Source organism: Bacillus rossius, chromosome 13 (genome assembly GCF_032445375.1).
Source record: "Bacillus rossius redtenbacheri isolate Brsri chromosome 13, Brsri_v3, whole genome shotgun sequence".
Taxonomy (NCBI): Eukaryota; Metazoa; Arthropoda; class Insecta; order Phasmatodea; family Bacillidae; genus Bacillus; species Bacillus rossius.
In genome coordinates, this window is record NC_086340.1 from 22,424,439 (window position 1) to 22,438,533 (window position 14,095).

The 14,095-nt window shown below is 37.0% G+C and overlaps 2 protein-coding genes across 6 annotated transcripts in view; one reads left to right on the forward strand and one right to left on the reverse strand.

The window, feature by feature from the left end:
• The window catches only part of LOC134538361 (alpha-L-fucosidase-like), a 38,209-nt gene extending 29,241 nt beyond the window's left edge, over positions 1 to 8,968 (forward strand). Inside the window, exons 7-9 of the mRNA XM_063379619.1 lie at positions 4,200 to 4,362; positions 6,681 to 6,819; positions 8,774 to 8,968. Of these exons, the coding sequence (XP_063235689.1) occupies positions 4,200 to 4,362; positions 6,681 to 6,819; positions 8,774 to 8,878 (407 nt within the window). The 3' untranslated portion in view covers positions 8,879 to 8,968. The remainder of the gene's footprint in view (positions 1 to 4,199; positions 4,363 to 6,680; positions 6,820 to 8,773) is intronic.
• Positions 8,969 to 12,723: 3,755 nt separating this feature from the next.
• The window catches only part of LOC134538367 (WW domain-containing adapter protein with coiled-coil homolog), a 45,779-nt gene continuing 44,407 nt past the window's right edge, over positions 12,724 to 14,095 (reverse strand). For all 5 annotated transcript variants that reach the window (XM_063379633.1, XM_063379632.1, XM_063379630.1 and 2 more), the window contains one exon: positions 12,724 to 13,929. In XM_063379633.1, coding sequence (XP_063235703.1) covers positions 13,851 to 13,929 — 79 coding nt within the window. In that variant the 3' untranslated portion in view covers positions 12,724 to 13,850. The remainder of the gene's footprint in view (positions 13,930 to 14,095) is intronic.

Sequence of the window (14,095 nt, forward strand, 5' to 3'; positions counted from 1 at the left end):
ATGATTTTTTTTTCTATATACTACATTTATTTAATTGAGTTTGTGATGATGGGTTGAAGGATTAAATAATAAAACTGGACTCATAGGCTTTTACAGAAAATGAGAATGGAGCTCACAAGATCATAGATTGTGGTAAATCACTGACAACTGAAATGTGGAAACGATATCATAAAATGAGTTATATTGATGCAGCTCATGACAATATTGATGACAGCTATGATGATGATTTACATCTGTGATAGTGACACGGACGCGGAGATTTAAAGACAAATAATATTATGAATATAGAAAAGATGGAAGCCTTAGCACGCCGATCGTGACGAGAAACAAATATTGAAGGATGTTGATGGTATCGGGAAGACTGAAACTAATGAAGGTATCAACACTGTGAAAAGTGAGAATACATTCAAGCCTATATTTAGCAGATCCTCCATACTTTGTATAAATGGTGGACTCCTGAAAAGGAAGCATACAGGCGATGAAGACACTTCGACATCAACGATATTGAGTTCTTGCAGTTATCTGGGTGAAGACGTTGTCTTCTACGGTGATTGCTACAGTGACTCTGAGGCTGTTTACAAAGGCATAGACTGTGATGCAGAACCTAAAGCTGACAAGATCGAAGAATGTGGTGGTGTCCTGAGACCGAAGCGATGGAAACGTCGTGTTATAATAAATAAATCTGATCAAGCTTGTGATGATCGCTGGCTAGATGATGAAAGTAACCCTGAGGATGGTGTTAAAACGGAAGACACCAGAGATCATAATATTTATAATAAACAAGCAATGAAGATGGTGGCAGAAGAGATTGATTCCACATCATGGGAAGATCCAAAAATATTGGTTGACCGGCTAAGACTGATGGTGGCATCTGTTCGTAGAGGAAACTACTTGCATATCGTGGAAGTATCGCCCATACTGTAAGAAATTCGGAACGCTGGCTACATACAATAATCATTTGATTAACTGTAATGTGTGTACTAATGAAAAATAAAATGAATTCTTTATATTTAAAAAAAGTATGATTTATTTCTTGTATCCTGATTTCCAAATAAGCCTGTGTTTCCGCTACTGTATGTGTGATCATTCCGTTTCCTGTGTGTACTGTGTGTACGTTCCGATTTCCTGTGTGTACATTCCGTTTTCCTGTGTGTACATTTCGTTTTCCTGTTTGTACATTTCTTTTTCCTGTTTGTACATTTCGTTTTCCTGTTTGTACATTTCGTTTTCCTGTTTGTACATTTCGTTTTCCTGTTTGTACATTTCGTTTTCCTGTTTGTACATTTCGTTTTCCTGTTTGTACATTTTGTTTTCCTGTTTGTACATTTCGTTTTCCTGTGTGTACATTTCGTTTTCCTGTTTGTACATTTCGTTTTCCTGTGTGTACATTTCGTTTTCCTGTTTGTACATTTCGTTTTCCTGTTTGTACATTTCGTTTTCCTGTTTGTACTTTTCGTTTTCCTGTGTGTACTTTTCGTTTTCCTGTGTGTACATTACGTTTTCCTGTGTATACATTACGTTTTCCTGTGTGTACATTACGTTTTCCTGTGTGTACTGTGTGTACATTGCGTGTTGGAGCCGAGTAGACTTGTATCCATGTAGCTTCATAGACATTTAGTTTCGTAGCCATGCGGTCTTTTAGTCATGCAGTCTCTCAGCCATGTTTAACTCGGAACCAGCTAGATCCTTTTAGACTCGTAGCCTTGTAGCCTCGTAGTCTCTTAGACTCGTAGCATTGTGGCCCAATATCATTGGAGCTGTTGAAAGAAAAGGTAGTTGGGGCATTTGGAGCTGCTGGAGCATTTGGAGCTAAGAAGTAGTCGTTGCACGTCTATGCAAAGCTAAATGTTTATAAGTTTGCTGGCTTTCGCAAGTGATTCTGTAGTAGGATAGAAATTGTGTAATAAATATTATGTTTGTAAACGACTTTGTGGTGTTTTATTTCTCGAACCTTACGCTTTTCTGGTATTTAAATTAAATTTATTTTAGCTTCGTCCAGGATCGTTCCAAGGACCTTAGACGACCTAATTAATCAGTATATTGTTTGCAAATTTATTTAATGAATTTTTAACTTTTTCCTGAATTTTTAGTTTAATTATTACGAATTTTCAATATGGTGGTCTTGATGGCTTATAGGATGATGGTAGTAGAGGTTTTAAAGTCTCTTTAAGAATGTTGAACGTGGCTTATTGAAGTTATTATTTTTTCATAAAATTAAACATTATTGCAACGATCGAGGATCGAACCAAGGACTGGAGCGGATCGAATCGATATGTAAATTAATGAGTGATTTTTTTGATGAATTTTGGATTTTTTCCCGCTTTTCTAGCTACATTATTACATGATTTCAAGATGGCGTCCGAATTTCAAGATGGCGGGGGGCACCTCGGTAATAAATGTTTACTGCACTGTAGCGGGTTAGAATGAAATCATCCAGATGGAAATGTACTCTATAATATGAGTACACACACAAGATGACATACTCCAGCAGGTGGTAGCTCCTGGTAGCATCTACTGAACATTAAATGTCGGGTCCATGATGGTCGACAAGGACAAAGTCAAACTTCAAAGTCAAGGTCAAATTTCAAGGTGAAGGTCAAATTTCAAAGTCAAGGTCAAATTTCAAAGTCAAGGTCAAATTTCAAGGTGAAGGTCAAATTTCAAGGTCAAGGTCAAATTTCAAGGTGAAGGTCAAATTTCAAGGTCAAGGTCAAATTTAAAGGTCAAGGTCAAATTTCAAGGTCAAGGTCAAATTTCAAGGTCAAGGTCAAATTTCAAGGTCAGGGTCAAATTTGAAGGTCAAGGTAAAATTTCAAGGTCAAGGTCAAAGGTCAAGGTCAATGGTGTGGTGACCAGATAATTATACTAACATGGTATCGGCACACCCTAGCCGACGAAAACAAGATGGTAGTCTCCAGCGTATGAAGACAAGATGACGGACATGACGTTATATCAGCTGACGATATATGAACCTTGGTATTGGTGACGGTAGATCGGTCTGTAGGTGGCTTCTGTGGAGGAAGGATCTGATGTTTTTTTTATTTTTTACCCTCACCAGTTTCGAACCAAGAACGGGAATCGATATAATCAATCATTATATTTATTGTCAATTTATTTAATGAATTTTTAACTTTTTCCCGCATCTCTAGCATAAAAATTATGGATTTTCAAGATGGCGGCCAAATGACAAGATGGTAGGTCTGTCTCGAACAGGTGGTGCTATTATTACTTTAAATTTAAAAAAAATTACAAGTCCAAATATGCATGTTATTTTTATATATACCTTATTTAATCTTCGGTCTGGTAAATCTCTCGATGGCCGAGCGGTTAAAGGCGTATGTTTTCCAACCTAGAGATCAGAGCTGCGATGGTTCGAATCACAGCGTTTCCAATATATTTTTCATAAAAAATAAAATTTAAAATGTCGATAAGGTTCATAATAGCTATGGTAGGTAATGGAACATCGACCTTATGTGATGAGACAGAGCGACGCTGGCGCTCTCTAGGAACAAACGACAGAAACAAAGTCGACGGTATCCAAGATGGCGGCCTGCGGCGGAACAAAAAAAATCAAGAGCGATGCTGGCGCTATCTAGGAACAAACAACAGAAACAAAATCGACGGTATCCAAGATGGCGGCCTCCAGTGGAACAGAAAAAAAATTCGTTAAAATCGGATAATAAATAAAAAAGTTAAAGATGGCGGCCATAACAAAAATTGCAATGTTGACGTCATCATTCAAAATGGCGGAAAACACATCACCGGAATTTTCTAGAACACACAATTACGTCATCCAAAATGGCGGATCCAAGATGGCGGATCCAAAATGGCCGCCGTGATCTACTTGTCCCGTTACGCTGTGTCCCGTTACATTATGTCCCGTTACGAGGTGTCCCGTTACGCTCATCCAAGATGGCCGCCGTGATGTCACAATCCAAGATGGCCGCCGTGACGTCACAATCCAAGATGGCGGACACCGGCTCCCGGCTCCACACCCTGAACCCTGATCTCGGACATACTATTATATACTACTGTCATTGTACTAAAATCAGAGAAATGCAATACTGTTTTCTACTTGCACGAACATGCTAATGTAATGTGTGTGTGTGTACATATCATATGTCAGAAGATGATGATGTACTGTTAATACTAAGCCTAATTTCACTTTCATAACTTCAATTTTTTTTTTTTTTTAATAGGAAACCTGCTGCTGAACGTGGGTCCAACTAAAGACGGCATGATCACGCCTATTTTTGAAGAACGTCTACAAGATATTGGTAAATGGCTTAAAATAAATGGTGAAGCCATTTATTCTTCCCGGCCATGGACTACACAAAGAGACACAGTGACTTCAGATGTGTGGTAATTATCACATGCATATTTATGATTTACTAATAGCAGTAGAGTAGTTTTTGTGGGTCATGAATATTATAACTGTAGTAGAAGTCTAGACAGAACTTTATTAGCAATACCTACTTAACATTTTTAAGGCTCTGAGAGAAAGGCATAAACATAAACGTAACCAAGCTAACGTAAAATTTGCTTTACAATTACTTACATCACACATCCGCAACAATCACATTCATGGAAATGAGCTTTCAGATACGTTAAGCTTCACTTTACAGACACTGCTGCCGTCACCCGCTGTCTCGGGATCGAGACCCGGGGCGGTCCTAATGTTTTACTGTGGCTCTAAGGGAAATCTCCGGCGGGCGCCAGGTTGATTCGAGGATTAACCGAGGTGGTCGTGTTTTTTTGCCCCTGTGTTCCACTAGGATCGACAGCTGTTGATGGTGGAAGAGAGTCCCTGCTTCCAGTGGCGTAGTCAGGATTTGTGTATGGGGGGTGTTAAGAAGCATGCCCCGCCTCCCCGTATTAAAGCGGGGGGTCCGGGGGTGCTCCCCCGGGAAAATTTGGATTTTAAGGTGTAAAATAGTGCTATTTTAACAGTTTTCGGTTCTTAAATTTAAATATTGTAATGGTAAAAATTTTATTAATTTTAATATGAAATTTGTTTGAGTGATGAATAAGAAATTAATTAAAGATACGGTGCTAGGGGGGGGGGGGGGGGGTTGAACCCCTAACCACCCCCCCCCCCCCCCCTGGCTACGCCCGAGTTCTGTTCGCGGGAGTCGGCCCGGACCGTAAGATGACCTGCGTCGCGAACCTTTGTTCCGCGACGAGCAAAAATTAAAGCGGCCGGGATAAGCCCTGCACCGGAAAATGGCACGGGGGCACGCGGGGAGAGAAAGGAGGAAAAAGGGTTTAGCGAATTATAATAGTTACCAGAATGACGAGTCAGAAGCACAAAAAGTTGAAGTCTCCCCGCGGGATCACACGTCCGCCCCGGCCCGTGAGTAAAACTCTACTCCCGCTTTGTGCCGGCTTGGGAGGGGAGGACGCGTCATGACGCGCCGAACTTTCTAATGTGCCGTTATTCCAATTTTATAATCATAATTATTCATTATTATTTATAGAGCACTCGTATCTTAATGGCATCTGTCTGAATTAGTTGGCGGAAGGCCTATAATAATAATAATACATAACAAAATTTAGATTAATTATATTTGAAAATAAAAAGTCAAGCTGGAGACTGTCTGTCACTTGTTGACTACTCCAGTGGCTATTTGCAAGTAAAAACAGGGAAATAAATTAGGTTGGATAACACTGTGGTTAATTATTCGCGGAAGGCCACAAGGGACGTTCCCAGTAGCGGATCCAGAGGGGGGGGGGGGCTAAGGGGCTCAAGCCCCCTCCAAAAGCATCTGGGTCCACTATTGTTTTAGTGTTTGCCTTGATAAAGCCTAGCCTCAGCTGGGTCAAGCCCCTCCCAAACCAAAATCCTGGATCCACCACTGGACGTCCCGGACGTTTATTAATTGCTGTTTCCCACGGGGGAAACCGCTGCACCCCTACGACGCACTTTCACTTTTAAGTGTTGTTCTGCTAATTAAAAATCACTTAATTAATCACAGCAATTTATGATGCGTGAGAACTGTTTGGTGATGTTGGCATATGGACGTATCTGGGAATGCACTCACCGGCGGCGTCTGCGGCTCGCTTGACTCACGTGAAATGTGCTAGGGGTGCGTTCCGTTAGCGGGGTTTAATACTGGCGGGTGGAGGCCGGGCTTTATGGCCTTCGGAGGGACGATGACACTACATAATATGAGAAATGTCAATGTACATATTATGTGACATTTGAACGATTTTCCTGCCATTTCATAGCAATAAAATTTGACAGGAGATAATTAATGCAGATTCAATATATTCAGTATAAGTGTTGAATTAAAATATTCCCAGGAACTGGGTAACCAATGGTCGTCAAAACGCCTCTATCTATCCCAAAAATAGTCGAACCATCAGCGCTAAAAGAAACCATTTTCTTCTTAGGCCTGCTTGTGCCATGACCCTCACAAGTCGCAGGGTGGAACATTTGTTTATATTGTTAACTTACAAAAACTTTACTTACTCTTATGAAAATTACCTAGGTACACAACAATTTGTTTATGTCTTTTCTATCCCACAAGTTGAAAGACTAGAAGGCTCGTCAACGAGGTTAGATGGTACACATCACTGGCGAGTACTGAAATACTTTTTTATTTATTATTATTATGGATCTTAAGTTTTACCTAAGTCGTCACTTCTCACATTTATTAATGATACTTGCATGCTCCCAGGTATACTCAAAACAAGAACAGCACAGCAGTCTACGCGACGGCACTTAGTTGGCCGAAAGGTCGCAAATTGGTCCTTGGAGCTCCAAGTCTATTGAACAATGCAACAGTGCATTTGTTGGGACACTCCACTGCATTGAAGGTAAGATAATAAATATTATTTTATTGTTAAAGGAAATGAGAATTATAGTAACTAATCACAGTTACAGATAAGAATTCACATGTGTTTGAGTAATTATTTCCTCGACTATTTTTTTTTTCTTTATCATTGAAAAAATTATATAGATAAGTAAATAGTTTGTAAAGGTCAATGTAAAATCACTCTCTATAGGTGATGAATCCTGTAATATACAGTTGAGCATTAAAACCAGTCAAATTAGCATACACAAATTAATGGGTGGCAGGGAATGCTAAAAAACAATTTTTGTCTGAAATTGCAAGCCTGCAAAGTTACGCAAGCGAATTTGAACTTTGCTTGCGTAAGGGCACTGCTCCATTGGCCGAGAGAATGTGCAGTCGCAGCACGTAATGTTAAACGCTCCGCAGGAAGCCGGTGACAAGCAGGACACAGATGTTCATCGAGACAGTCAACTGCACTAGCAGCCGGCAGTCTGATGCACAGCACAGTGGATGGCTGGTTGTAGTGCATTTATACGTTTAGCTTTGGGCGACTAGCGCAGTGTTGACTCTTAGTGAGTACGATGCCGCAGTTAGGCCTGTTCCACAATGACACAGAAACGGAACAGACGAAAACGGAGACGAAAAGGGAGTATTGTTCCGTTCCGTCTGTATTTTTCTCGTTCTACAATACACGGAACCGTAAGAAATCTTGACCAATAAGAAAGAGCGAGCGTGACGTAACTGAAAACTATGAGTATCAAGTGAACTACCTGTTAAATCAAAATGTATGGTTGTTAACTTGGTAATGTAGTAAGTCGATTTATTATTATTATTATTTTTTTGCGTTGTGGCGGTGGTAAAGTAGTCCTCCGTCTTGTCATATATAGCAGGTATATCTTTAACCATGAAAATTAAAAGTTCATCAAAATTCGTCATGATGAAACCCACGTGCACAATTCAAATTTCAAAACAAATCTTGTTATGTTGTTAACGCATAAAAAAAGTAGTCGAGAAATACGGAAACCAACATTAGTAAAAACTAATATCTTAATTAACATGAACACGCAACTGTAGCTTGACAACTGCAGTGAATAAATAACGTGCTCCTATTGGTCTAACGGAGTAACGTAAACAGAAGACTTCAGCACTGCTGAGCAGGTCCGTACGGGTCCGTCTCCGTTTGCGTGCTATTGTAGAGGCTCTGTTCCGTGAAATCCGTCTTCGTTTCAGTGTTCCGTCTCCGTTTCCGTGTCATTGTGGAACGGGCCTTACAGATTTGACAAACAGCAATCGCAACGGCAGAGTTTACATTCGCAAAGATGGCCAATACGCAGGGACAAGATTACATGATGAATTGCTATAAAACCGAAATAACGCCGAAAAGGATGTCAATACACCATATATTAACACTGAAATTCGAGTTAATATGCCACAAAGCACTGAAATGTGGTTATAATCATGAAACTAATAAGCATTTTCACACAAAACTTAACCCTAATAAAAAATAAATAACCTTTTAAATATTAAATTCAATTACAGTCATTTATTTAGCATAAAGTTTGTACCATATTCTATGCAAAAAAAATTTGGAAATATTTTACTTTTTTAAATCTTGCAATTGTAATTAGTTAACTCATTTTTACATACATTTTTCAAACACAAAAAAACTTAACAGATTAATTTTATCTGTTCCAAATAGTTAGACATGCAAAATTTCAACGCAATATGACTTTGAAAAGTGGGTAAACAATATTACATATTTTATTTCCCACCGCTAGCGATGATATGTATGCAGCTTGAGTAATTGTAAAGTTTATGCATGATTCTAGTGACATGTACAAAATTAATAAAAATAAGATAACTACAAAAGCCTCTATCACAACACAATTGTTTTAGATATCTGGAAATCTTATCTATATTTAAAGGAGATAAAGCCATAATCAAGTATTACATCACAAAAATTGTTTTTGTTTCAGTGGGCTGCAGTGGCAAATGGAATCCAGATAACTTTTCCAAGTAAAGAAGATGTCTCAAGCCAATGGGCTTGGACCGTGAAGTTAACTAATGTGCAGAAGAAATAAATATTTCAATGTACATAAATGTAACATAATTTATGCTACACAAATTTGTTGATGTATATGAAATTGAGGATAAATGTGAACTGCAGTAAATACTTTCATTATTAGTAATTCATCAGAGATTTGTAAACAATTTCTCAATTTTCAAATTTCATACAGAATTACTACAGTACCTGTCAATAATTTAGAACCTTTAAGAATTTTGTACAAATGCCTTGCTGTCCTCCAAAATTTGGTAATAGCTTTTGTAAAACATTGCTCTACCATTTCAGCAATCACCACACATTTTCATAAATTTAAATTATTCAAATCACTATACTAGTTCACAAGTTATGAAATTGTATAGGTTTTGAAAAGTAGAATTTCAGTACATTTTACTGTATGGAAAAAATATTTAGAAACAATCATTTTTCTGTTATTTTTTTAAGTAAAATGCACTGTTTTTACATTCAAGTTTGTTGTTTCATTTGCAAATACCCCGATAGTTTACGTTATTAAATATATTGTGAATTTGAATCGTGACAAACAGTAAATATCTCATGATCAGTTAGTGTTATAATGTCAACGTAAAAGTTCACAGTCATAATTTAAGTGTAACAACAAACAGGACTTTTAAAGTGCATGGCAAGGGAGAGGAATTTCACAAGACCACAAAATCATGGATTTGTAACATTGGTAATTAGAATTAGAATCAAACCTGAAATTGTGTAATCGGAATCAAAGAAATGTGGAATTATCAAGATTTTCATTAACAATTACATATTGATTAACATGCTCTGTCACAATCAACAAACGAACAAACAAACAAAGCAAGTATTTGAAAAACAAAACAAACATGTGCAGGTATTTATTTTTCAATACCAATATCTGTGCTGATACCTGCCAATATCCAATACCAGTATCGGTATCGGAACAGCTCTAACAGGAACGTATTTGTACAAAATTCATAATGGTCCTAAACTATTGTTGGGTACTGTAGTTAACAGCAGTTCGAAAATTTCAAAACTGTTATTTTCCTTGCCTGTGTGCAGATAACTATGTATTGTCATCTATATTGCTTCAGTGAGCAGTTTCGGTCAAATTAATTCCTAAAATCATAGTACTTCCAGGATTAAATTTTGAACATCAAATTATAGCATTCTGAGTTTTTCATTCTTTCAGTAATTTTACATTGTTACCAAGTGCTCCACAAAACAAATAATTATCTTAAAAATAATTAAATAATGAACATCACGTCAATAGAAGCTACTACCCTCGGAGGAGGTTATTTAAGAACTGTTCTATCACCATAGGCTATACCAACATGAGACACATTTTTAAAACGGAAGATGATCAATCTATTGCCACTAATAGTCCTGCCATTATGGTGCCAAATCTTTATTTTAAAAAAGTGTTGCGTCGTTTCTATACTATGTAGGTATTAATATCTTGGTCATTTGGAGCCATAATTCATATACATGCCACATTTACGATAAGAAAATGTAATTTAAGTACAAAATGAGAAAATTGTGATTAAAAAACTGCCAATATGATAGTTTCATCCAAAGCCAAGATGATAAAATCGCTATTTGCAGAAAAACCTTCAAATATCTATCCAATAAGTTTCAATATATTTTTTTTTTTTTGCTGAAACTTCTTAAAATTATATTGATTTTATCAGACCACATTGTTTTACATCAACTCATTGAGCCCTAAGTCCCTACAAATTATTGAATTTTTTAATTCATCACGAGACATCCTGAAATGATGTTAAACTTCACGTTAAATAAAAAGCATTTGTGTACATTGACACATCCTAAATATTTAACACCATATTTACTCGTCCACAATATTACAAAAAAAATTCTGACATTCAAAATAAATTTGTTAATGACATGGACTTTTTCTCCTTGCATTTTTCTTATTTAAAATTAAAACATTGATTTTTATTTAAATGTGAACTTCAAAAGTTTTAAAAGTTCAAAGTACATTTAATTCATAAAAATTGAGGGAAGTAAAAAAAAGAAAGTAAAAATGGATATGTTCATTTTTACAAATATCTAGATACTGTTTTTCAGCTCCCTTTTTACATACTATTTTGCAATATACCAAAAATTTAATTTGTCTCAACCTGCACACATTTTGAAATTTTCTCAACAAAGATTTTACTCTGTTGGGCGTTACCCACAAATGTCTTGAAATACGAGATTATGTGTAACACTTTCATGACTAGCAAATAATGCAAGACTAACATTTTTCACAACAATATTTTTAAAATTCATTCTTTTTTTTTTTTGTAAAAATGTCATATTCTTGCATATTCCGTATTTAACCTCATATGAGCCACATGATTTGTGTCGATTTTTAGTGTAAAAAAAATGTACTGTGACCCGTATGCAAATTTTGGGTTGATAAAAAATATTTTACTGTGTGATTGAATATATGAGTAAATAACTAACCTATGTTGGTTTTTAACACACGTAACTCCACAAGTAAGTATAAATGGTTTAATCAGAATATTTCAGCAGTCGCGTTAAGAGGCCACTCCAGTGTTTAAGGGGCAATACGCAACCCGCGTTAACCTCATAAGATTCAATGCTATTTTCATTTTGCTTATAACTTATTAACTAATATAGATTTTGAAATGATGCTTGCTTGATATGCAAGACAACGATGCTCTTATCAAAGCCCCTTTCTTCAAAAAACGTGCATAAATTATGGTTTTATACTAATCTTTACTGATATGCATAAGTGTAATGTCTAGGTTTGAACCATAATTTATGCACGTTTTTGAAGAAAGGGGCTTTGATAAGAGCATCGTTGTCTTACATATTAAGCAAGCATCATTTCTAAATTTTTATTAGTTAATAAGTTACAAGCAAAATGAAAATAGCATTGAATCTTATGAGGTTAACGCGGGTTGCGTAGTGCCCCTGAAACACTGGAGTGGCCTCTTAAGTTCCGTGAACAGCACATCGTGTCCTGTCGCTGCGTTGGCAAGTGACGCACGCGCCTCTCTTGCGCCGAGGATGAGACGAGTGGAAACGAAAACAAACCAGCCGGAAAGGGTAAATGTCCCATGGAACCGGCGACCACAACAATTAAAGTGACTACCTTGACACGTGTTCCTGGCAACTGCGCCCAATCACTATCTATTGTTTCTGCACGAGATTTTTCCCAGGCTTTCGACTGAACGTATCGTAACAGAACCGCAGCCATCAATTGGGTGTTTATAAAGAGCACCTTTTATATTCCTCCAGCCTAGCAGTAAACCGAGTGCGAGTGTTTACAGGCGAAAGTGACGCAGTAGCTTGCTACCTATCTCTCTGTAGCAAAGGGATGGGTAAAAAAAACTAATAAAATTGAGGAAAAGGGAAACAAGGATATAAAAAAAATAGCAGTCTTCTTCTGTGTCTTGTTAGGAATTGGATGGGTCCTAAATATTTATTTGGAAAAGAGGGGGGGGGGGGGGGAATTTGCCCACCTCATACCCTCCCATAGTAAACAAAGAAGAGTTGAAGGCCTACGCCAGTGTCGTATTTATTACAACTCTAGTGAAGACAGATACATATATGGTGTTGCAACCCGTATGTAGGGCGACCCTTACTTGAAAATGTTAAGATTTTTTTTGCCCAAAATTAAGGGTGCGACCCTTCTGCTGGTAAATACGGTATTACAAAAAGTTTGCAATTGTATGCAACGTGAGCAAAAGTATTTAAATTGTTGAATGTACAGTGCACAAGTGCTAGCTGACTGTTCTTGTATCACGTATGAGAATAGTCCTGAAAGTGTTAAAACACACAAAACACAATCGGGAAACAATGACAAAAACATAACACACACAAAAAATGGTAGAAAAACAACAAAAATAGGTGAAAGAATGTTGGTTTTTATTTCGCTACCCCTTGAACCTGAATACACTCTTCATACATTCAACTGTAAGTCGAAAAATGCTATTAAACACCATAAATACAACTTTTAATATACAGGGAAAACTCCACTTACGTCGACCAATGTCGTTCCTTTGCACTCTCAAGCGCGACGGGGCACTTCAGGACAAGGGGGTCTGTCCACTCACTGTACCTGAGGTCACGAATTTCAAAAAATAATAAAAAATAATAGTTCCACGAGCAAAATACACGAGATGAAAAAGGACAAAATGTTTTAATGAATCTTTCTTTCGGAATCTAATCACATACAACCAGCAAAAAGGCTAAATAGAAACAGTTTTCCAGGATTTCTCAACAATACTTCTGTTCTGCTACGTTATGAACTTCTCAAGGTTAAATAATTACAAATGCACAGTATTTACTGGAAAAACTTTGTACATATTAAACATAATTTAATAATCACACATAAAAAGTACTTACAGTCTATGCTTGTAAATATCCATAAAAATAATCAAAACAAAAATCTTGAGAAGCTCATACATGTACGTGCTTAAGTAATTTTTATACAAAAGCTATCTGGATATGTGGCATAGCACGCAGATCATATATTATTACTGATACAGGCGCCAACCACATAACATTAACACAGCACTGAAAATTAAATAATTAATTTTTACAGTGCAAAATAACGTTAATATTTAATACAATGTTGTAATGCTCCAAGCCTAACATTCAAGCATCACGCTCTCCAAACCGACTCACAAATTTATGGTACACTTATTTATATCATTCGCTTGGCCTTGGAGTTTTAAGCTATTTATTACAGTTATTTCTTTTTGTTAAGGAACCTTGCGCACTCAATCATCACATGCAACACTGTTACAGGCAATGAAAACAGTTTTATTCACGTAGTAATACGCACTAGTATTCCTTTGCAAAAAAAATTGAAATAAAATAAAATGCTGGCCCACCCCGACTCTGCCGATACAGTAAACACGTAACGAACAAGAACGTCGACACTGCAGAGGCAGACTGCAAGAACAACAGACAACTATGCAGTAAATAGGAGGTGGTTCAATAGTTGCTCCGTTCGACACTTGTTCCCACTATGAGTCCTCCGACATGAATGAGTTCTGAGACTTCAGCTGTTCCAACGTTTTGATTTGCTGGCGCAGGAACAATATCCTAAAACAAAAACAAAAAATTAAAAAAAGATGATCACATTAAATCACCCTACAGTTAATGCATGCTATTTTCAAGTACCATAGACTCCGACAGATTAGACGGCACAGCACATACGACTAAGTCAGCTTTATAATAATGAAAACTGGAAAATAAATAGGTACATTCG